The 23,640-nt window shown below is 41.3% G+C and overlaps 1 protein-coding gene across 5 annotated transcripts; it reads right to left on the bottom strand.

The window, feature by feature from the left end:
• Positions 1-7,168: 7,168 nt before the first annotated feature.
• anln (anillin, actin binding protein) lies at positions 7,169-20,686 on the bottom strand. Of its 5 annotated transcripts, none has more exons than XM_051955760.1 (24): positions 20,529-20,686; positions 18,262-18,412; positions 17,724-18,164; positions 17,322-17,635; positions 16,631-16,988; positions 16,262-16,464; positions 16,073-16,180; positions 15,852-15,963; positions 15,164-15,471; positions 14,931-15,079; positions 14,698-14,839; positions 14,398-14,533; positions 13,888-14,070; positions 13,482-13,608; positions 13,222-13,270; positions 12,891-12,944; positions 11,779-11,811; positions 11,645-11,663; positions 11,069-11,181; positions 10,754-10,807; positions 9,892-9,978; positions 9,670-9,777; positions 8,736-8,908; positions 7,169-8,639 (listed from the first exon to the last, which is right to left on the bottom strand). In XM_051955760.1, the coding sequence occupies exons 1-24, from the start codon at positions 20,544-20,546 to the stop codon at positions 8,525-8,527; spliced, it is 3,555 nt and encodes a 1,184-aa protein (XP_051811720.1). In that variant the 5' UTR covers positions 20,547-20,686; the 3' UTR covers positions 7,169-8,524. The 5 variants fall into 5 exon arrangements, with proteins under 5 accessions (XP_051811720.1, XP_051811722.1, XP_051811721.1 ...); XM_051955762.1 differs by having other exon boundaries at positions 15,164-15,468; XM_051955761.1 differs by having other exon boundaries at positions 16,631-16,985.
• Positions 20,687-23,640: the final 2,954 nt, after the last annotated feature.

The raw sequence follows: 23,640 nt of genomic DNA, 5'->3' as shown, positions 1-23,640 counted from the left end.
CTTCAAAATAAGAGCGCACTGACCTACAAGCAACGAAAATACAGAGTATATACGAAAAACACGACTGTTCTTCTGTAAAAAATAAAACCTGTTCCCAACACCTGATCAAATGTAGGGTTGACAAAAGAAATCTAATTTACTGAAATCGATAGCCCTTTTAAGTTGCAAACATTATTTTGATGAGCTAAATGACATAATAATGTTTGTAATTACATCAGCTTAATAGTTTGTGTGATTTAAATCCACGTTTCTACGTTAGCTCAAAAGCTAAATTCAAGTTCTTTCAAACAGTATTACCAACGTATCTACAATAGTTAACCAACAGAAACAACTCTAAAATTCTGGAAAGAATAGTTGCAAATCAATTATGTGAACACTTACAAAGGAATCATTTATCTGAAGTGTTTCAGTCAGGCTTCAGAGTGCATCATAGCACAGAAACAGCTCTGGTGAAAGTTACTAATGACCTTCTCATAGCATCAGATAATGGACTAGTATCTATACTTGTTTTGTTAGATCTTAGTGCAGCGTTTGACACAATGGACCACAAAATTTTATTACAGCGTCTAGAACATTCAATTGGCATTAAAGGGATAGCACTGGACTGGTTTAAATCCTACTTATCAGATAGGTTCCAGTTTGTGCATGTCAACAATAACTCTTCTGAGCATACTAAAGTTAATCATGGAGTTCCTCAGGGTTCTGTCTTAGGACCGATACTTTTCACATTATACATGCTTCCTTTAGGCAATATTATTAGGAAGCATTGTATTAACTTCCATTGTTATGCAGATGACACACAACTGTATTTATCTATGAAGCCTGATGAAACTGATCAGTTAGCTAGACTGCAAGATTGTCTTAAGGACATTAAAACCTGGATGACTTTTAACGTCCTACTGCTAAATTCAGACAAAACTGAAGTCATTGTATTTGGCCCCAAACATCTTAGAAACTCGCTTTCAAAGCAAATAGTTACTCTGGATGGCATCACGTTGGCTTCCAGTACTACTGTGAGGAATCTTGGAGTTATTTTTGACCAGGACATGTCCTTTAACTCCCACATAAAGCAAGTCTGTAGGACTTCCTTTTTTCACCTGCAAAATATTGTAAAAATCAGGAACATCCTGTCTCAGAGTGATGCAGAAAAACTAGTTCATGCTTTTGTTACTTCCAGGCTTGACTATTGCAATTCCTTATTATCGGGTTGTCCAAATAGCTCTCTTAAACATCAACAGTTGATCCAAAATGCTGCTGCGAGAGTACTGACAGGAGTTAGCAAAAGAGATCATATTTCCCCTATACTTGCTTCTCTTCACTGGCTTCCTGTTAAATCCAGAATAGAATTTAAAATCCTTCTTCTGACATATAAAGCTCTTAATTACCAATCTCCATCATATCTTAAAGATCTGTTAGTACCATATTATCCTAGCAGAACTCTTCGCTCTCAAACTGCAGGCTTACTGGTTGTTCCTAGAATTTCTAAAAGTAGAATGGGAGGCAGAGCCTTCAGTTATCAGGCGCCTCTCCTGTGGAACCTGCTCCCAGTTTGGGTTCGGGAGGCAGATACCCTCTCTATTTTTAAGACCAGGCTTAAAACGTTCCTTTTTGACAAATCTTATAGTTGGGGCTGACTGGGTGACCCACAGGGGTTCGGCCTGTGTCTTCATTTGCACAGCTGACTCCCTCCGTTCTGCCTCTAGTCATGCTGCTATAGGCCTAGGCTGCTGGGGGACTTCTCTTGACGCACTGAGCCCTTCTCTATCTACCTTTACATTTAATATGTACACCGTTATTGCAGTACATTCACTCTGTTTCCCCCTGTGCTATTTCTCCGAGTGTCCCTGGTCCCAGAGCTGGATGCTTCAGATCTGCGGTTGATGTTCCACCAGCTGGTCCAGTCTCCACCATGTCCACTGTGGGATGCTGCTGCTGACCTTCCTCCAGCCCTCCGCTTCCAGCTCCCCTTTTCCACCAGTCAACTCTGCATCGCCCTCACTATACTTATGCTAATCTACATACTGTTTGAATTTTACTGCTAGCTATATATGGAATATGTTTAATGTCAGAGCCATACATCATAAGAGTAAATTATGAGTCAGTTTTCAATGTTAGCTTATACTTTGTTTGTGTCACATATCTTGTCATACATGTATCCAAATGTGTGTTGTGTTTTCCTTGCTTTCCCACCCCTCCCTCTTCTCCCATTCCTCCCCCTTGCCCTCCTCTGTCCTTCTCAACCCGCCCGGCCAGCAGGCAGATGGGTCCCCCCCCTATATAGAGCCGGGTTCTGCTCGAGGTTTTTCCCTGTTTAAAGGGTGTTTTCCTTGCCACTGTTACCTTTGGGCTTGCTCTGGGGGTCAGGCATATGGGTCTGTAAAGCATCTTGAGACAATTTGACTAACTGACGCTATATAAATAAAACTGAATTGAAGTTGATGTGTAGTGTAATAAAAAACGCAATAAAACTCCATTTTTAACTCTAACCCTAACATTATGACACATAGTGAGAAATTGTTTAATTGAGGAGGAGGATAGACCACAGAAGGTCATTGCTGAAAAGACTGGTTGTTGGTTAAAGGAAAGCTGAATGTGGTAGTTAAAGGTGCAGCAACAGGGATGACCACAGCCTTGAAAGAATTGTCAAGAAAAGTCAATTGAAGAACTTCAGGAGCTTCAAAAGGACCGAGGCTGTTGTCAGTTCATCAAGCGCCTCCAAGCACAGGCCTCTTCAGAAAAGGAGCTGTAACTGTCCCTTTCCTAATATCAAGACAGTCCTGAACCAGAAACAACTTTTCATTTTACACCCGTCAGTGTCTATATTGTATTTTTTTAGTCACTAATTGCTGGCCGAGAAATGAAAACAGTAGACATAAATTTCAGATCAGAGAGTGTTACAACCCCAAAGGAATCAAACATATTTAAAGAAGAGACACAGGAAAACAAATAAGGGATCAAACGATAGTTTTATTGTTAAAACTTTAAACTGCATCTTCGTTCTGAAAAAGATGGTTTTCGTTAGAAAATTTAATATCTCGAATTGCCAGAAACAGAAGAACAAAGATCCCTTACCACCCGTGTCCCAAAACCAATAAAAAGACCTAAAGTACAAATGAAAGATGGCCCAGGAGCGCCAGCCAAACATAACAAAAGGACATGGTCCTGGGTCAACTGCTACGCAGTCGTAGGAGCGGCTTCCACGTCCAACTAAAGAAAAAAAAAAAACCCAACTAAACCCAGCAAAGAAAACACGAAAACATGACTACTGGTCACCCCTGGGCAAAACGAATAAAGTGCACAGAAAAGAAACAAAAGGCTAACTGGCTACCATCGTGTGGCCAGAGCCAAGCAGCCAAACCTTCAGGGCAAGGAGCACACCAGGTGTGTGAACCAGGTGCAGCTACAGTGAGGAGGAGAGAATGAAAGAGTTCCACTAGGCGAGCGTCTTCTCTGGAGTGTGCGAGTTCACACAGCCTCTTTTAAAGGGCAGCCACACTAATCAATTAAAAAAATAAAACTACTTAATTACTTAACACAAAACACCAGGGAAAGAAAAACACATAAGGAAAAATTAGACAGAAAATAGAACACAGCAAAATTATGTGCCCCAAGCACATAACAGAGAGTCCTGGGTGGTGACACATGTTTTGGACAACTTTAGTGCTTGCATTCACAGCCCCATGGAGATTAAGGGCAAGTTAAGGGCTATCACAGACTGTGAGATTACCACTTACTGAAGGCCATGGCTTTTAAACCAACCAGGCATGGCAGTTATTTGATCTCCAGCTGATGTAATTTGGAAAACCACGTCACCCTGACACATCCGGCTTCTGCAATTCCTGTTATTTCCTGTCTCCTCAGTCTTCTCCCACTAGTGGGCCCTAATGTGCTCCTCCTGTGTCTTGTTGTGTTCTCTGATCCAGTGTGTATATACTCACCTGTTCATCTTGTGCCAACTTGCCAGTGTCCCAGCCTTTCCTCCGAGAGATCTTCCCAGTGTTACCTGAGTATCTGATTTGGATTGTGTGTGAAAAAAGGGTCTTCTAAGTGATACATGAATACAGATGGAGAAGTACAGTTTATGTAGGATCTGAAAAACAAAAACACACAGACATCTGACAACTCCACAGGCAAGATATGGTTCTGGTTTTGCCACTTTTGAAAAGCAGAACTGCCTCATTTTAATATAACACGTAATACAGATTTCTGTTTTACAGGTTCTACTGATCTCCAGGTGGCAGTAACGTTACGCAAGAAATGAAAATCCCTGCCAACCAAGTCAGGGAAAAGGAATGCTGCTGGGAAGTGAATAATAAAAAGTGGAGCATTTGAAACATTTTTTTTAAATAAGTCATGCCAATATTTATTAAAGAAAAATGTATTCACCACATCTGTTAAATCTCAAGAGTGCATGTGTGTAGTGTTTTAGTAAGTAACACACTGAATGTACAATAGATAAAGGAGGATACCTTTAAATATTTCTCTACAAAATTAAACATTCATGACTGTCAAACCTGAGAGTAAAATTCTGCTCTTTGGCTACTATTTAAGATTCAAAAACTTACCATCCTTTCCCACTGGAGAGGAGAAATAAGATCTCTTCGTCATCCAGCCTTTTTCCCCAGCAGGAAAAAAAAAACAAAAACGTTTTTATCCTGCATCTCTGAGAGAAATGCAGTAAAACATCTCAGCTCGAGGACAGCAGACTTCCAGGGCACAAAAATGGGAGCAAGAGGACACTGGCAACTTCAGTCATGCTTCTAGTTTGATGAGGAAGTCTTTGTGTATGCAATGTTTGTTTTGCTTTGTGATCGTGATTTGAAAGTACCTGATAAACCAACTGTCCTTCCCCCATCAGTCCAAGTGCAGGGCTGAAGCTGATGACAAAACAAAAAGCTGTGAACATCCAAGCTCTCAGTAGATGTTTTTCAAACCACAACTAATAATGGTGGAGCCGATAAGGAACCCAACTTGTAAACTTAAATGTCCATATTTCCTCATGGATGACCTCCTTGTGCTTCATCTTTGTCCTAAAGAAATAAAAGCCACTGTAATTCAGCTGCATATGGACAGTTTATTGAAATACAGGACACCATGTTCACACCTTCAAGTGGATCATAACTGGGACTATTTAGAAACCAGGATGGAACAGGTGGACCAGGAATAAAGCAGAACCTGTTCGAAGATTGAAAGAATCCGATGTGTGCGGATTTCAGCTCTGACCACTGAGCTAAGAAGCTGCTGCACCTATTAAACCTCTGGACTTTAGCAAAAGAAGAATTTTGAACCAGGTAACATGTAATTCCGTTATGCATTTTCTATTTATCCTTTTACAGTTGTATTAATGTCATTGCATCATGTCACTGTCAGGAGTGTGTTTTTGTAACATAAGAAAAAATACTGAAAGTTAAAGGTGCAAGCGGCGTTGGTTGGGTCCTTTGCTGGTATGCAAGTACATGCATGTTCACCAGGTGGCGCTGTGACTGAGTGTATTTCAGCATATTGCCTTTGCAAACAAATTTACTTTACCTAAAATATTAAACAACTATATAAAAAGAACCTTTGCCTGGAGAGGCATGAAAGAATGGAATTTACTTCCCAAAGAGATTACATCAATTGAAAATGATTTAAAATTCAAAAGTGCACTGAAAGAGTTTCTTTCTGCAATATAATCACCAGCTCTATGTTGAAATACATGTCTGAACGAAGAACTGTTGTTATTTGCTATTGTAATTTTCAGTGTCATTTTATGACACTTGTTTATTTAAACTACAGTATGATTTAAATGTGAAATATTTTATTGTTTGATTAATTGAGTGATTGCATTTTTAGAATTGTATGCCATTGTAATTTTTTAGGACCCCAGGAAGAATAGCTGCAGCTTATGCTGTCGCTAATGGGGATCCAAATGAATAAACAAACATATGGATGTGATGAGGGCCGTCTAATCTCAAATGTAAAGTTCCAGGCAAATTGGAGTACGTACAGAGGACTGATACAGCACTTCTTGTCCATCTACCAGGTGGCACTATGACTGTGATTAATCAGATTAGATCCAACAGATCAAAGTCAGTCACACTGAATCAAATAAAAATAGATTTAAGTTCATTACCACAAAATCTCTTACCTGGAACTTGGCTTTTATGAGTCCCAGCAGCTCTCTTACCTTCTATAGTCATGCTGCCTGTGCACAGGCTCCTCAGTGACTTTGGACCTGGACCTGCTGCCATCATGAGGCTTGACAGGGGCCCAGTGAGCCATAGGGGGCCCATTACACCAGCTTGTCGGTGTTTTTGAGAAGGATCTCCTGGTGGCAGCCTAGATACAGATGAGGAGCTCAGAAAGGAACTAGGAGGTGTGAGAGGGACAAACCTGGATGAGAAGTCTGGGAAAATCTACAGGAGGACAGAACTCTGAAAGAGAACAGTAGAGTAACACAACACCTTCTGTTAAAAGAAGCTCAAAAAAGTCTCTGAACAGCAATGGGACATCTCTATAGAGCTTTGTGCAACACTGCTGAGGTGGACTGAGTCTGTGGTCAAAAAAGAAGGTTCAAGGTACATTCAAAGTACTTTTGAAATCTTAACCTCAGCAATGAACAGTGTGCTGACTTTAGTAGCATTGAGCAATTAATATAGTAACTCTACACTGTTAGATTTAAATTTTGTGTTAAATAGTCTGCTGCTCAGTTTAGAACAGGGGTGTCGAGCTCCGTTCCTGAAGGGCCACTACCCTGCATGTTTTAGATGTTTCCCTCTTCCAACACACCTGATTCAAATGATCAGGCTCGTTATCAGGCTTCTGCTGAGCTTGATGATGAGCTGATCATTTGAATCAGGTGTGTTGGAAGAGGGAAACGTCTAAAACATGCAGGATTCTGGCCCTCCAGGAACTGAGTTTGACACCCCTGGTTTAGAAGTAATGCCATTACTGAAAGGTGATACAAGTCAGATTTTGCTGAAATGTGATGATTTAACATGTTGGTTACACTGTACTCTTTTCTGTTGTATACTTCACAAGCCGCAGACCATCAGGCATTAAACCGGTTCAACTGCGTCATGCAGGACAGTTTCTGGTCTGAATCGCCTTATCAACAGAAATGATTACGTTCATTTTATAATACATAGTAAGACACCATGATATTAAAATAGTTCACAGCTTTCAAAACCATTCTCAATTCCATTTAATGTTACATTTCAATAAAATGAAAACAAAGGGCGTGTGCATTTGTAGCTTCAGCCGTTTTGGTCAAAGCAGACATTTATTCTCATCTCGCTGATCCGCAGATACCTGACAAACTGAAAAGTGTGTTCAAGTACCTGCTGAAAACACAAATATATTCTTTGCTCATTGTTCTGAAAAAAAAAAGGCATCTTCTATCATTCTTTGTGTTGTGTTCATTATCAGCAGGATGAAAAAGCGCCATCTTTTATGCAGACATGAATGAAAACATTAACCAACACCTGCAATAAAATCTGTACACAACACAAGAGAAACACCTTAAAAGATACTTGTGGTCTAGAATTTTCATCTGTTGCAACACTATATTTGACACGTTACTGCTCAACACGCAGCTAAACATAAAAGAATCTTTAAAACAAATAAATCCGCACAAAACGTGAGCCCAACATTTTCTTTTCAAAGCTCTGAGCCACTCGGCAGGCAAAGCTCATCAGTTTGGTTACCAGTACTAAACACACTGAAAAGGCCGATACGATGCTTGAATAAAACTGCTTCTTTTGTGTGGATGAGCCACATTTTTACCTCAGACATGGAGTGTTCATGTTATTCATTTATGGTAAAAGAACGTAAACAATGACTAATGACCAGTATGTACTGATCATATAATCATCCAGAAATCAGTATTGATCCTAAAATGGTTCTGGTCAGACTTTAGTACAGAATATGTTAGACTTCACCCAAAACTCTCCACTCTGAAGCATTTGCGAAGAGAACAAAACCTGCCGTATAAATGGTACCAAAAATCTGTGCATGGCATTGAAGAATTTTAAAGTCCTGCCACAAGTTATAAAAGCTAATATATATATATATATATAAAGTATAAACTGACCAAATGTATGTCCAGTGCTCTCATGCAGAACAGAATAGGATAAAACTGTGGTGCTTCAACTTAGTATCAAGTGCAGCTTCCAAACCATTAATATCTTGATTTCAGCACTGAAACCAAGTTATTTAAAGCCATGCATCATGTGTCAAGCACACTAAATATTGGCATGAAAATAAAACGATGGCATCTCAACAATATCCAAAAACACTCGCGTAACAAATCAGGCTAGAAATGTAGAAAATATATTGCCCAACTCCTATTTAAAACACTGTACTGAAATGTCCCAAATGTATGGCTTTATTTACCTCCTCTGGTCTATAAATTATGGGTTTGATTATTCTCCTCCTGTCAAATACCCACAAGTAAAAACGTCTAATAATTGTCATACTGTATTGCACTTAGTAATTGCATGCATCACTCATATTGACAGTCCAAGAGATAGAAAGGCTGCAGTGATTACAGGGGCCTGCAACAAGCGTCTGGCTGCCACATTCGCAGATCCACCAGAATCTGGTTCAGTTTCTTCATCCACAAATTCCTCTCATCTTTAGTGTCAGCACTCAGCCAGTTTCTGCATAGAAAAACAACAAAGCAGGTTCACCATCATTCACAGAAAAACCCAATAGACATGTGCAGTGTGTTCAGGGGTTGACTTGTCAGAGCTTACTTGGTGACACACATGGTGTTCTTGCACTGGCTAACTAGTGTTTCTTTGTCGTCCTCTCTTTGCGGTCTGACTGTGATCAGCTCAAATGTGTTCGGTCTGGCACAAAACTCTCTGTTGGCTGGTTCCACCATCTTGCTGGTACAGTTGGCCAGGTTGATGCGACCGATGGGGTTCTGGCAAAGAAATAAACTGTCAGAAAACAGCACATAAAGAGACACGCTGTCCCATGGGGTATAAATGTTTTAGCCTCATTACTAAGGCTCAGTGTAATCCTCATGCTTCAGGTTTCAGATACAGTTGAAAAGTGTGCATTACTTGGTATCAAGATACAGCTGGCAGATACAGTCCAAACGTATTCAATCAATTAACAGAAGACTTCAGAGGATTCAGCAAAAGAACCAAACTCCTGGTAGGTCTCAAAAACAAAAAGGTCGGGTTGTAGTGAAAAAAAAAAACCTATCAAAACTTGATTTGAAAGATCTCTTGATCGACGACACAAGATCTGCTTGAAAGTGACGAACAGAAGAAAGTGTCAAACGTGGCAGTGCTTCCAATTTGGTTTTTGGTGCTATTGGAACTGGCACACCTGCATGTTTTTGATTTCACTGCTGCTAATCAAAGCAATTGGAGTGTTTTAGGGTGAAGAGGTGGAACACCTTTGAAGTCAGTCAGCTGATCTCAACCTGACTGAGCTGTAGGAGCCATCATTTTTAACTGAATGTGAAACACACAGCCTTTAAGTAAGCACATGTGAATTGTCTAAATAACTGGACTGTTTCAACCTTATTTAACTCTGCTGCACGGAGCTGTGTGACGTTACTGCCTCACATTCAAGTGTTTCCTGAAGAACTGGCAGGACGTGCTCATTCTGAAGATGCTACAGGAAATGTCAAGCAGGATGCTGTATGGTGACAGTTTTGTTGAGCCTGGTTACCTTTCTCTTCTCGTCGTCTGGGTAGGTCCAGTAGGAGATGCAGTATCCTGACAGCACACACCATCTTCTGTGCCAAGCTCCAAATCCACTAACATCTTCAAACATTGTCTGGAGTGGGGAAAAAAGGTGATTAGACCTTAAAAAATACTGTAGAATGAGTAAACCAAGGTGTGCCTCTGCATTAGCTGGTCTACAGTGATGATATGATCTATGTGCACTCACCAGGAAGCCTCTCTCTTCCACCTTTGAGCCCACTTCACACTGCATCTTGAGGTAGATGTGGCCCTCTAGAGGGCACAAGAATGGCACCTGGAATCCAGAGCAGTCACTTATTAAAAAGTTTGCACATCGCTTTCCTATCAGTCCAGAAATGTTTAAGCATAAAGACGTGGTTAAACAGACAAGGCTTCTATAAAGACAGTTAAAGCGTCAGTATAAACTAGGAAACGAAAGGCACATATATTCCCTCATGAGAACAGACTGTTCAGGGTTCTCGCCAGCGCATTTCAGCGTAACGGCCCGTTGCGCAGTCTTAACGGCCCGTTACGCTCAGTTTAAAAGATTACGCTGTGATTTGGGCCGCTACGCCAGCACATTTCAAAGATTACGCTGTGGTTATGAGAGTGTGTGGCTCCGTCATAAGAGTGGGAGAGAAAGCAGCGTGTGTGTGTGGGAGGGAGGGGGAGGGCGAGTGAGAGAGAAGTGAAGGGGGTTAACCCCGGGCTTCCTGACCACGGTCGGGGGCCGAACAGGAAGGGTTAACACTGTGATTAGGGCCGCTGCGCTGTTATTTTGACAGATAACGCCATGTGCGTTTGTTTTTATCAACTGGGTGCCTATCTAGGTTAATTTATGTCTCCCCACCTCAGCGGTACTTTCCTGTCGATTGACACGTTCTCGTCTATTGCGCGCGCGCGCACAGGAGGACCTGCCGTTACGCTGAAAAAAATCCTGGCGAGAACCCTGCTGTTGATATGATATTAAGTTGGTATGTTACTTGAACAATGGTGTTAGGAACATTCTTTGTTATTGTGTATCTCACCCATCACCGCAGAAACAAGGAAACAATAGGGCAAGTAATAACCTTGTTATGAAACATGCCACTGAGTAGTTCTCTTTCACTTCCTTCATATTTGATCTAAAAGAAAGATATCAAGGCAGATGAATGAACGCACAGGCAGAACATACTGTCCTATGAGAGCAGACAGAGTTGCTGTGAGTCTCTACAAAGCCTGGACACAGACACATGGCAAGTCAGCCATTTACTGGCCTCAATCTGTTGTCTTCACACTAAGGTCAGCTACGTATGAAATGCACACTGAAGAACAAGGTCAAGTACTAGAAAAGCGTGAATGTTGAAAAAGACATGAGGGAACATGAAACAGTGGTGCTTATTTACCTTTTCCAAAGGGAATTTGTTTTTCCCAATAGAAGACAGAGTGAGCTTGTGTGACCCAACCAGGACAAAGTTACTGGTGCGGACAGCATTGGGGCCTCCTGGACTGGCCACTACTACAGAAAGAAAGGTTGAAATGCTTAGACAGAAAGACAGGTCAGAGGAGCATTTCACACTTGAACTGATTTCACACATCACACCGAGTTTACTTGTCCGAAGGAGTACTGTTCAGCCTATGTGAACAACAGCTTGACTGATGTAAAGCTTGTCTACACTTCTACACTGTCTGCCTGCTGGCGAGTTGACTGAATGTAATGCTGTCCTCTCCTCACACAGAATGCAGTCATTGCCATTTTGTGACTCTACTCAAGGAAAAGGATTCGGCCCAGAAAGTCAATATCTGATGTGAGGTGCTTAAAAAGTTACTTAAGGAGTCTTATGGCAAGTTGGTTAGTGATTCAACAGAATCTGTTCCTGATACTTAGCTGTGACAATTCTTATTTTGAAAGACTCATAAATAATAAGGTGGTGTTATTATACAAACATCATTTTAAAATGTGATTTCATCATTTCACCTACCTGGTGTCTGAGCACTTTTCTGTAAGAGAAGAATGAAGAGCAAATTTAGACAGATCAGAAGGAAAGAATTCCATTTGTTCCTGAAATTCATTCAGTAAAATATTTTGTGCAGAATAATTTTTTTAAATACTTACAGTGATGGCAAGGAATCTCTTTGGTGTGATAGCCTGGTAGGATTAAAAAAAAGGAAATATTTTTGCTTCAAAAGACTGAGTGTGAGTAATAATACAGCATGCCTGAGGGATATGTATGTTGCTTGTCAGTTAACATTCTTCTACACCTCTCAGTAAAGCAGCCACCCAAAGTTGTGTCGAGGAACAATGTAGCACCAGTGACACTTTGTGAAGTATCATCTTGGAGGACTAGTGGTATCTAGTGGTGTTTCACTGATTGTGACCAACTCCCTCATGCTTCTGTTCATAGGCATGTAGAAAAACTCTGGTGGGTGTTGTTAAAATGCAAAAAACCAGAAACGCCCTCTCTCTAATCTGTGTAAGGTTTGTCCATTCAGGCTTGTTGTCTCACTTAACCAGCCCATCCTGTATAACATACAAGACTGATGCACATACATATTAGCCTGCTATAAATGGGAAAAAACTGTCTTGTTTGCATATCTTTAAACTAATCAGGTGTATTGGGGCAAAGATAAATAAAGAATACATCTGTGGCAGGAACTGTTTTGGTGGAACAACGGCACGCAATGAAGCGAGAACTGTGATTAATCAAATGAATCCTTGGCAAAACTTTACATTTTCAGTGTGTTAGGGGTTGCTCAGCCGTTGTTCTCTCGTAGTAAAGTGGACTTCGAAAATGTAACAAGCAAATAGCTGCATCTGATCAGATCTACTTCAGAAATTTGATGCCCTATACATGACAGGTTCTGTGGAAGAGGACCCACCCCCAGTGTAGATATGAAACTATGAACTCACTCTAAGTTGAGAGAAACAACAATTCGTTGTTACAGGCGATGATACACTGCTTATTTCTATATTTCATTTCTGCCAATAAATCACACACTGGTCCTTTAATGTCAGCCTTCCCACACAGTGCACACCCACCCGCAAGTGAGAAATCCAAACAGAAACTTTCCATACCGACATACACAGTTCATGGGCCTCGTGAACCTGTCTCAAGATCATCTAGAGACACGCACTTTAAGCATTAAAGCATGTTCTTTCATTGACTTCCAGTGTGTTTTCATTTGGTTAAAAAAAAATACAAAAAACTGGACAAGGCGTGGATTTACCTTTGACTTGTTGGGTTTCTTCTTCTTGTCACTGCAGACCTCACGTTTCTGAACCTGAAAATCATTGTTACAAATTGTAAGTCAGTAATTTAAAAAAACTTTCTGGACAAGTTCTCCAAAGATGTTGACAATCCATTAGGGATTTTCATTGGTTGTTGAATGCACTCCAAATAACACACACATCAGATTTACCCCTTCAACCCTTTTGGTCTAACAAAGATCTGTTTATCTGCACTGCCTTTGTTGACTCACTCTGCATGACTTTCCAAATACATTAAGTGTTTTTAATTCTAAGAGATGACACTGGATATTTTTTTTCCAAGACACTTACCAAACAGTAGACTTCTATATCAATTCCAAAGTCACTTGAGACATCAGATCTAAAAGTGAAAACATATTTGTTGTCAGTACATACACAATATATGTAACCTGATTAAAACATTTACTTACTAGCATCTGTGTTAACTAATGAAAGTGACCTGTTTAAATTCTGGTAAAAATTCAACCAATCAAACTAAACTTCATCACAGCAACGGTGGATCACAGTCACTGCGGGTGTTATATAATTGTACTTTTGTATCTTTGACCTACATGGTGAACTTGGTGGGGAAGGTGAGGGTGTCTCCACTGAGGCCACGGTGTGTGCTGGCTAATGGAGTGGCCACAGTGTTCTCTGCTCCAGCACGAATCATTATGAAGAAGGAATGTTTGGTTGACTCTGAAATAATCAAAAGACAGAATGATGTAGGTAAACACTGGCATAAGAAATCCCAAAAAAGCTCCTAGTGAATTTTGATCTCATGATTAAATATATAAATAGCCTCTAAAACTAAAATTAACCTGTTTTTATTTTTGATATACTTCACACTAATACCAGTAGTAGCCTCTTAAAAGTGCACACTTAACAGGGAGAACGATTATTTTTAAGTAAACTCTTAGGAACAGCTTAATGATACTGTAAATTACCAAATTGTTGTTACTGGAATTTTGAGTGTACCTGGTTTGTTGGCAGTGGAGCAAACAAAGTCTGCCTTGAGAGGCAAGCGTAACTCCTGTAGGGTGATGGAGCCTTTGGAGGCCGACATGCTGGTAGGTTCGGGAGCTGCAGGGGCCTTCTTTTGTCCTGCTGGGTCTCCTTTCAGACGGTCTAACTCTGCCTTCAATGCTTCCCTCCTCTCAGCTGAGGCCATCAGAAGAAAAGAAAGTGAAGTCTTTGATGCCACCACAAGGGGTCACCAGCGCTACATAAAAGGATTTAGACTGCATACTGACAAGCTAGATGGTGGAGTTGCATTGTGGCCTAAAATTCATGCAAAGTAAATGTATGTAAGCCTTATTTACACACTATCTTTACTTTTCACATTTAAAATGCTTGTTGGTGTTTTTTGTACCTTAGAAGATTTGAGTTTTGGACATTTAGTTAAGGGAATGACAATAAGGCATTCATAAAAGCCACAAAATGTTCTGTAAATAAATGTAGATAATGTCTAAATGTGGATGAACTCACTTGCCACCAGCAGCAGCCTCTCCGCCTCAGCCTCCACCTGGGATCCTTTGCCGTGCTCTTCATCTGTGCAGCAGTTGAGTGCCTGACTGGCCTGATGGATAACCGTCTGCTGTAAGTTCATCTCATTTGTCAGGATCTGCATAAACATACAACAGAGGGATGGTTTACGGACACGTCTGTGACACACACTGCCTCTATGGCTATGTGCAACAAATCAAGTCTTAAGTGAAGAAAATAGTACACATGAAAACTCATACTGTGTTCTGGCATGTATGAAAGTCAAATGTATTTCTTCCAGACCTTCATCCTCTGTTTGATACTGAAGAGACTGGATCCTCGTGGCTCCTCTGCTCTGTTAGAGACATCCTCTTTTCTCACAATAACCTGCTTCACACTGGGCCTCTCAGTCTCCTTCACCCTGGTTGACCTGTATGCATCGATACTAAAAAGCACAACAGAATACAGATTCAGAATGAGGCTCACATCCACTGAGACATAGAAATGAGGCAACTTTAACACAACTGACCAGTTACCTATAAGGCAGTTTGTGGTCCTCGTCTAAAGCCTCGACACTATCTGAGGAGGCGGTCCGTATCATGTTGGTCCTCTGGAACTTGCTAGGTTTAGAAACATTGTCTGCGGAGTTGTTCTTCACAATGAATGAGCTGGCTGGAGTTGATGTCTGCACAGAGGGCATGAAGAAAATGTTATCATTAAGCTGTTTAATGCCATATATCCATGAAAAAGTTGTCATGTCAGTGCTCACCATCATTCCCCTCTCTGGACTCTTCACCACAGCAGCCACGGTCTCTGCCAGAGGAGTGAGGAGGGACATGGAGGAGATATTCAAAGCATCTTCCTCCTCATCTTCGTCATCCTCATCCTGATCTTCACTCTGCTCCAGGACTCCATCAAAGAGCTCGTTGATGACTGCGGAGTTGATGGACTGGTCCACATTCATCTCTATCTCCTTTTCTTCTTCATCTGGGGTTTCATCGGTCTCTGCAGTCCGGGTGACCACCTTCAGGGGGCTGGATGTTGAAGCTGGAGGTGAGACCATCAACCCACGACCTGCTTTTTGATAATACCAAGGTTAGAAACTGTTATATCTTCTCATTTTATTGGCATTCAAGAAGCATATTTAGCTATTGCAACTGAAGCTGACATTGGCAAGTGCAGATTAAGCATCCCTACCAACATTTAAACTCTGTAAAGCTCAATGACATGTATCCGTTAAAACTATTTCTAAGGTTCGACTTGTTGACAGAAAGTTTAGTGATAAAAATGTTGGAAAAAAGAACCACTCATTACTAAAGGCTTGTAGTATTTTTATTGCAAATGTTCATCTGCCCCAAATATCGGGTATCAGTCTCTTTGATTAATAATAACCGGCATCACCCCTGGAACAACCATCCTGGCCGATCCCTGCTCTGACTTATTGTCCTGCTAAGTACCTGAAAGAGTGCACTTGGTGGATGTGTCTGCTCTCTCACTGGTTGGTGCAGAGGGTTCATCCTGTGGCTCAGATGAGGCAACTTCACACTCCACAGGCTTCTCAGGTTTATCCTAGAGAGCACATCATTTGTTTATTAAGCACCTTCTGTAAATGCTGGGAAATGTGACCATTATGAAATGTCATATAGTATTTCCATCTCAGAATAAGAAATGACTGAACCTTGTTGTCTGTGTTGGTCTTGGCCTTTGCCTCTTCATCTTTGTTTTTCCACATATTGTTCCCCTTCTGGAAGCGACTGCGAATCTGAGCCAGCTCAGACTCGCGCTCCTGAAATGAGGGAAATATTTTTGTTATTAAAGTGATCGCAATAGATGAGGACTCACTACAGAATCTGTAACATCTACCTACCAGTTTCTGTCTCTGAGTGAGATCAGCAGTAGCTGTGTTAGCAGCCTGGGCAGCTCTGAGTCTCTCCTGCACCAGTCTGGTGTTTGGTGTGACTGACGGGGTCACAGTAGGAGTCTTAGAGTGGGCTGTGACTCCGGACGAGGAGCCCTGGTTGTTACGCTCCTGACATTTCTCTCCAAAACGCTCCAGGAAAGATTTAACACCTGTTCGGATTGAAAGAAACCAATCAGAATTTTCTTTCATACGTGTAGGTGAAAGTAACTGCAAGATCAAATACAAAACAAATGTATCTGTAGCAGTCCTAGTTTGTCCTACAAATAAATCAATGGAAAAGAATTGAATTCCTGAATTAACTACAGCCTGACTCACCAGGACCTCCAGGAGTGGCCTTATCCTGGGGGGCCAGGGGGCCAGCAGCTGTTGGCTTAGCACGGAGCTCTGGCTTTTGGGGGCTAGAGGTGAGGTCGAGACCTCTGGACACAGCCTGATTCTTCAAGGGGCTTTGAGGCACTGATGTTGAGGAGGGGCCTGTCTTCTGCGTGACGGATGGAAAAGCTTTTCCTTGGATGGAGCTCTTCTGGGGACTAGAGGGGAAGGTCATCCCCTGGGTGGATCTCTTCTGAGGACTGATTGCTGACTGAAGTGCAGGTTTGGATGCTGGAATATCAGCCTTCTGAGAGCTTGGCAGAACCACCTGGCTTGACTTTACTGGAGAACACACGGTCTGCTAAAAAGACACACAAACAGCAAGCTGCTTTATTTAAAAAGCACATTCAAAAGGAACAAGTTTGAATACACAAGAATATTTTTTAGATTAACACAGTTCCCGAAGTATAGACTAGAATTGAACAAAGTACAACCTCTTGAATATTTTTTCTGTAGCAGTATTTGAAAACCTAGCTTGAGTCATGTGTTGATGAGGGAGGAGTAGTTGGTGCTTTTTCAACTTTCCATACTTAATATTTTTAGTTCTCTAACATAATGACCACCAGTACCTCATATAATATAAGTTGGGTAAATATAACAATTATGCTGAAGACAAAAACAATATCAGGCTGACCTGATTAGAGCTGGATGAGGATTTGCTGTTTCCAGCTGAAGTGGTTGCTGCAGTACTCTGCTTAGTACTGGCAACCACAGGGGTGTCTCTGACTGCACATTTGGAACCAGAGGCAGTAGCAGGCTTCTCTTTGGGGATGCTAGCATGGCTTAAGTCGTCTTCCCAGGATCCAATAGTGGCAGCCAGGTTGGCCAGCCTGCCTTTCCTCCCTAGTGGAGTCCCTGAGGAGACAGCGGGTACATCTACTGGTGGGGCATCAGCTTGCCTCCTCATCAGGGACAGAGGAGTGGAGTCTTCAACTGCATCAGAAGTGTCTGTAAAGGTTGTAATGTGCATCATTGGGACAGAGAAACTATAAGAAGACTACCAGCTATTTGAAAGAGTGCAATAAAATGTACATACCATCGCCATCCCAACACCTTCTCTGTTCTGCTAGCCTATGTAGGCGTGACCTCATGCCAGTAACAGATGGAGCTGGATCCTCAACCAGATCCTCCTTTCTCCTTTGTGAGGCTGAACTGGCAGGTTCCATTTGTGCTTCTCTGCTTTTTGGAGGATCAGGAGCAGGGCTGACAGCCATCCTTTCTGGCTCTGGTTGTGCAGTTTCCAGCTGTCCTGGCTGAGACCTTACAGTGGGTCGAGTTAAATTCTTCTGCAAGGAGGAGGAAGGTCGAATGCTGGCAGGGACCACCGGGGGTTTCTTGTCTGTAGGAGGATCTGAGCAAACAGGAGCCACAGCGCGTGTCATTATCGGCTCCTGGTTCTCCTCACTGGCAGCAGGCTGGACATTTTCCTCTGAGCACCGGCGCTTTGAGGGAGAAGGCTTGGAGGACACCTGTGGAACTGGGAAGACGTGATGTGGAAAATATAAGCAAACATGTGGGAGCTGCAAATCAGTGGCAGAAATGACAGAACAGCAGTCCAACAAATGTGGTCATACCTTTATCAATGATAGATTCAGTGATGACACTGTTGGTTTCAGCCAGTGGCTCTCTGGGTCTTTTGACCATCTGTCTGTTTGCTGCATTTGGTCTCTCTGCCATTTTCTTCTGCAGGTTTTCCCTGCGAGCCCGTGTCCTTTCCAACAGTTTCTAGTTCGGCAAACAGAATTACGACGTTAATCCAATGGCTGCTTGATTCATACAGAGGACAGACCAAACAGTGAAGCAATGGGTACTGTATTTTATTGTATTTAGTCAATCAGAATACAACACCGGAAGTGAAATCTTGACATTTGACAGGATTAACATGTCATACAGTAAACAATATTAGCGCAGATTTGCCAACAGGAATAGCTGACAGACATATTCTACTGAAGCTGAATGTAACGCAAACACCTGGTATCTAACAATGTTTAGGCAGCTGGCATGTGTCAAAGTAACATCCTGATGAATGCCAGGTCACAAGGTTTCCCAACACATCATTGCTCGCCACCTGCTTGCATTCTTCTCATAGTGCTCTTCTGCTATCATCGCTTCCACAATTAAACCACGCACATACAGGTGGACATCCACATGACACAAAAGTATTCATGATTCATCAGTCTAGCTCATCCAAAGTAGTTTAAATCAATCCACTGGACTTTAAGAAAGTTCCTTGAAGACGTTTCACCTCTCATCCAAGAGCCTTCTTTAGTTGTATGCAAGACCCTGTTGCTGATTAATGGCTGTCCCTCCTTGAACCATTTTTGGTAGGGACTAACCACTGCATACCGGAAACACCCCACAAGGCCTGACATCTGGCCACCACAATTTGTCCCTTGTCAAAGTCACTCGCATCCTCTGGCTGCCTGTTTTTCCTGCTTCCAACACATCAACTTCAAGAAGTGGGACACTTGTTTCTAAACATACATGAATGCAAAGTGAGGCCAAATAATGAGTGCCACTGACATTTGTTATCTAACTAATTGTTTCCGTCTACTCAACTTCCCACCTTGTGGAGGCTGGAGAGCAGAGAAGAAGAAATAAAACGAGAGTCCAAATTACTAAAGTTTGAATGTTGCGTTTATGAGGAATCTGCAAGTACCCTCAATGAATGGCAACTTTTACAATCTCTAGCCATTCAAATGCTTTTGCACTGCTACTTGGGACTTTGGTTTAAGTCAGATCTCCTCATAATCGTACTCCTCTTGCTGTGAGACGTGCAATTAGTCTGTTACTTTTCTACAAAATGGGCAAATATATTGCATCTTCTCAGATAACTTTCAAATATCTGTGAACAAACATATGCGGAACAAGAAATGCAACGCTGCTGCTCGTTCAACAAGCAACTTTACAGCCTAGGACACACAAAACAGTCCTTCTTCACCAGAGATAAGAAGGCCCCTGTTTGCCTGCCCTCTTTCCTTCCTCTTTCCTTCATGTGATATTCCCCTCCCTCAGCCTCACACCCAGCCTGTAACAGTCTGATTTACTGTGCAAGCTCAAACACATTCCTTCAGCTGTGCTGCACCTCCTGCACATTTTCTCCAGGCAGTGTGGAAAACATGAAGTCACATTTAAGAGCATTCCTCAGGAATAAGCCACTCCTGCTTGTAGTTCCTGCATTTGAAATATCAAACTCCATTGGCCAGTTTACAAGAGGAACAAGAGCTGTTCTCAGACAGTCATTCCTGATTCATTTTGAATTTTAGCTTGAATCACCATGAGTACACCAAGGAAGAAAAATCAAGCAAAGAAAGCCAAATGCTGGACAGTGTCCAGATCTGACACATACCATTGCCTTAAATGGAGAGGAAGTAATTTCATGTGACTAATGTTGCATTTAATAGACTGTGGTTTATTTCTGGCACAGTGAACGTTATAATACCGTGTATCTGGAACTAGTTTATCGGCAGTCTGAGTGAATCGTTTGCCAACTTGACAAACATCAAGTCAACTACAAACCCTGTTTTTAGAAGGTTAAAGTACGAGCTAGATGTTATGTTATATCCCATAACTGTGGTTGCTGACGACTGAGCAGACAAAGAAAAAACACGTGATATGTTTTCATGAGTCTTATCATAACAATAACGTTACATATCTGGATGTTAATGTTAGCTCATGTGAAAGTAACATGGAAGTGAACATCTGCTATCCTGTTGTCTCTAATAGAAGTACAGTAACAGAAAATGCCACGCTAGATATGTTAGCATTAGCAGTAACGTTAACGCAGCTATTTCGAGACAACGTATGATAGCTAGTTGGTTAAGTTAGCTCAGCGACTCACCTCGGTAAATGGATCCATTTGGACGGTTGATAGCACTTCGCGAAATGTATCAAAAACTAAGTGTTTTAACACTCTTGGATGAAGCTAAAGAAATAGGGCGTAACGAAGCGAGCTCAGCGGCTCTCGGCTTCTCTTCTCGGTTCTTCTTCTCTGGACAAAACAACCTCCGTTCAAATTTGAATTTCAGCGCTGTGCTTACTGCGCAGACTCCAACTGTTGAACGGCTCACGTGAGAGCCAATCAGAATCAGCAAGGCGGGTTTTAGGTGCTGTCAGCCAATCACAGGCTGTGAATGTGGGAAAAGGCTGTCACCATCCGACATGGCTACAGACCACAACAACACACCCCTTCCACACATTTTTTTTATCAATCTGTCATCTGTGTATGCAAATACTGAAAACAAACGGACAAAAACGTATGCTGACCTAATACACAGGTTCAACGGACAAGAAAGCTCTGTTCATTGTAGCAAACATAAGCATTTATTTTTTTATTCTTTAATCTGAATGATTGCAATAGCATATAAAGATACATTCAGCTTTATATCTTCACTGATGCTACTGCTGCATTCAACAAAAGTATTTTTTTCAGAAGTAACAGAACAGCCAATATATTTTTTTTATTAAAAAGTAGCAACATCTGTATTACTGCATGTTTATAATGTGGTGTAATTTTTGCAATCACAAGTGTGTATATATAAATTTGTGGGATTTTAAAATATATTCTTGCTATTAAAATGGAACTTAAACCCACACATTATCCACAAAACCAGAAATGAACACAATCAAACAAACATATCCCCAGAAATCCAGGATATATTACAATAGCTGCTATTAGCTACAGCTACTACAATAAGTTTTAGATCAGGCTTTTTCTTGAATCACCCAAGATTGACTCAAAACCCATCCTTATGAACTCCTAAATAATTAACAAAATATTTCTACACAAGTTGTCATTTTGAACATGAACACAGGAATGTTGGATTCAGACTAGTGGTGGAGGAAGTCAGAGAGAGAGCGCTACACTACACCAAACTGTACCAAGATTATAGGATGCTGTCAAGGAGGCCATGCAGAACTGAGGAAGAATACGATGAGAGCACTGATGAAGATGAAGATGGTAAAGAAAAATATGTAATTTTAACAGTGTCTTATCTGCAATTCTGCATTGTGCAATTTACCTTTAGGGGATCAAAAACAGCACTTTATCTTTCTTTCTGTCTGTCTTCCTGTCTGTCTTCCTGTCTGGCTTCATAGTGAGGAAATGTAAGACAGAAGGCTGAACATTTTGGTGGTTCCATCCAGTAGCAGTGACTCCAGCGATCGTTTCACAAGTGATACTGAGATTAGTAATGTCTCCGGTGATGGTAACAGCAAGAAAATCCCTAGCTTTTCATCAGCTGTCACCTCTGTGTTTGACAACAGCTGTTTCATGAAGGCTTCAGTAGCGGAAGGAAGCACTGGGAATCTTTTTAATATCATCCCCAGCTTAACCAAGGAAGACAAAGAGAGGCTCTATGGGGACATAACAAGAGATGAAGAGGCCTTGGAGAAAGTGGAGGGAACGTATGGACAGGCTTTAAATTGGAGGAACAACGTAGAGCCAGCTGAAAAAGAGGAAACTGAAGAACAAGGAGAAACAACACCTCCAGTACCAGAGAAACAAGAGAAGCAAACCATGAAAGCAGTGAAGAAAATTAAGACTTCTGTCAGTGACTTCTTTAATCATCGTAACTTTTCTAGATGGGAGTGACAAGACGATGAGGACTGATTGACTCAATTTATCAAACGGTGGAGTTGAGTTCTCAATAAATAAAACATTGTGCATATTGAATAAAGCTTCAATAGATTGATCAGTAGACCTACAGTGTGTCACAAATCTGGCTCACACAGATCCAATAGCAGCCCAGTTTATTTAAAATTTCTGAAAATGTCAGTCACTGAGCTTTCTTCTAAGAGTTACAATCTCAGTCCTAAAGCGAGCAAAGAATTCTGCCAGAGATTTCAGACTTTTAGGTTTTGTCTATGTAAAACACAGATGTGTTATCCAGATTAACAAGAAAATATCACTTGACAGTATTTAGTTATACAACTGTGTGCAGTTGGATTGGTAGAAAAAATGCATCCGAAATTGTCATACTCATCAGAATCAGTCAGTGTGACCAGTGTAGGGACATTACGGTTCATGTGTAAATGATGCCATGTTTTGTTTTTTCTCAAAAATCCTTGTACAATCTGAAGGTTATTACAGTAACCAGTCATGTAGACATAATGCAGGAACAAACCTTCCTTGACTGATTGTTGCTAATTCAAAGTCTTTATGCACAGTAAGTAACTTTTTTTTTTAAGTAAGTAGCTTAATGAATGAAAAAGTTGTTACTTGTAATTACAGTGAATAGAAGTCCTGACAGAATCAAGGAAAACACCACAAACCCATACCTCATGGGAATTTTGAAATAATTGAGAAATGACACCGAATCACAATTTTTTGGTCCATGTTTTGAGAGAGAGCTCAGACTCTGCAGAAACAAGTGTGAAGTTTAGACAGAGGCTTTTCTTTGATATGAATAGATTGCCAAGCATCACATGCATCCATTCAGTCTCCTCACCATATGTTGCCAGTTTCTGTCTACTCACAGAATCACATCAGCGTTGTACCAGTAGGTGGCACTAAGTCTCCTACAGGTTCTATCAAAATTCATCAAGCAAGATCAGTGTTGCCAGCATAGACTGTATATAAAGATGGACGTAGCATCTGGCTCCAAAATTGAAGCCCACCCGGAAGTGTCAAAAACTTGCAATATCACGCCGTCCGCTAGGGTTGGCTCCAAAAAGCTTTTGCTCCATAGACCCCAATTCATTCTTGGAAAAAATAAAATTTGATAGACTGATTTTCTACAGCTCAGGATTTTTTCCCGTTAGTTTTCATGGTCAAAATGAGAGATCAGGTGGCCGATCTTAAAATAAATCAATACTGAATTTTAAATAAATCGCTAAAGTTGGCAGAGCCAGGGGGCATGGCTATACTTGATTGACAGTCCCATAGACTGGTCCTGCCCCTAGTTGCTCTCCAGTCCAGCCTGTTTGATGACGCTTTTTACGTCACTGGCTCC

This window comes from Acanthochromis polyacanthus, chromosome 11 (assembly GCF_021347895.1).
Source record: "Acanthochromis polyacanthus isolate Apoly-LR-REF ecotype Palm Island chromosome 11, KAUST_Apoly_ChrSc, whole genome shotgun sequence".
Lineage (NCBI taxonomy): Eukaryota > Metazoa > Chordata > Actinopteri > Pomacentridae > Acanthochromis > Acanthochromis polyacanthus.
Note: the sequence above shows the minus strand (reverse complement) of the source record. Positions and strands in the feature narration are given on the sequence as shown.

What these genes read in the sequence shown, in the direction of transcription:
- anln (XM_051955760.1), bottom strand. An exon ending in CCTCATCCAGCTCTAATCAG is followed by an intron (nt 16,989 to 17,321) that starts GTCAGCCTGATA and finishes GTGTCTTTTTAG; the next exon opens with CAGACCGTGTGTTCTCCAGT. An exon ending in AGAAACCCAACAAGTCAAAG is followed by an intron (nt 11,812 to 12,890) that starts GTAAATCCACGC and finishes TAATCCTACCAG; the next exon opens with GCTATCACACCAAAGAGATT.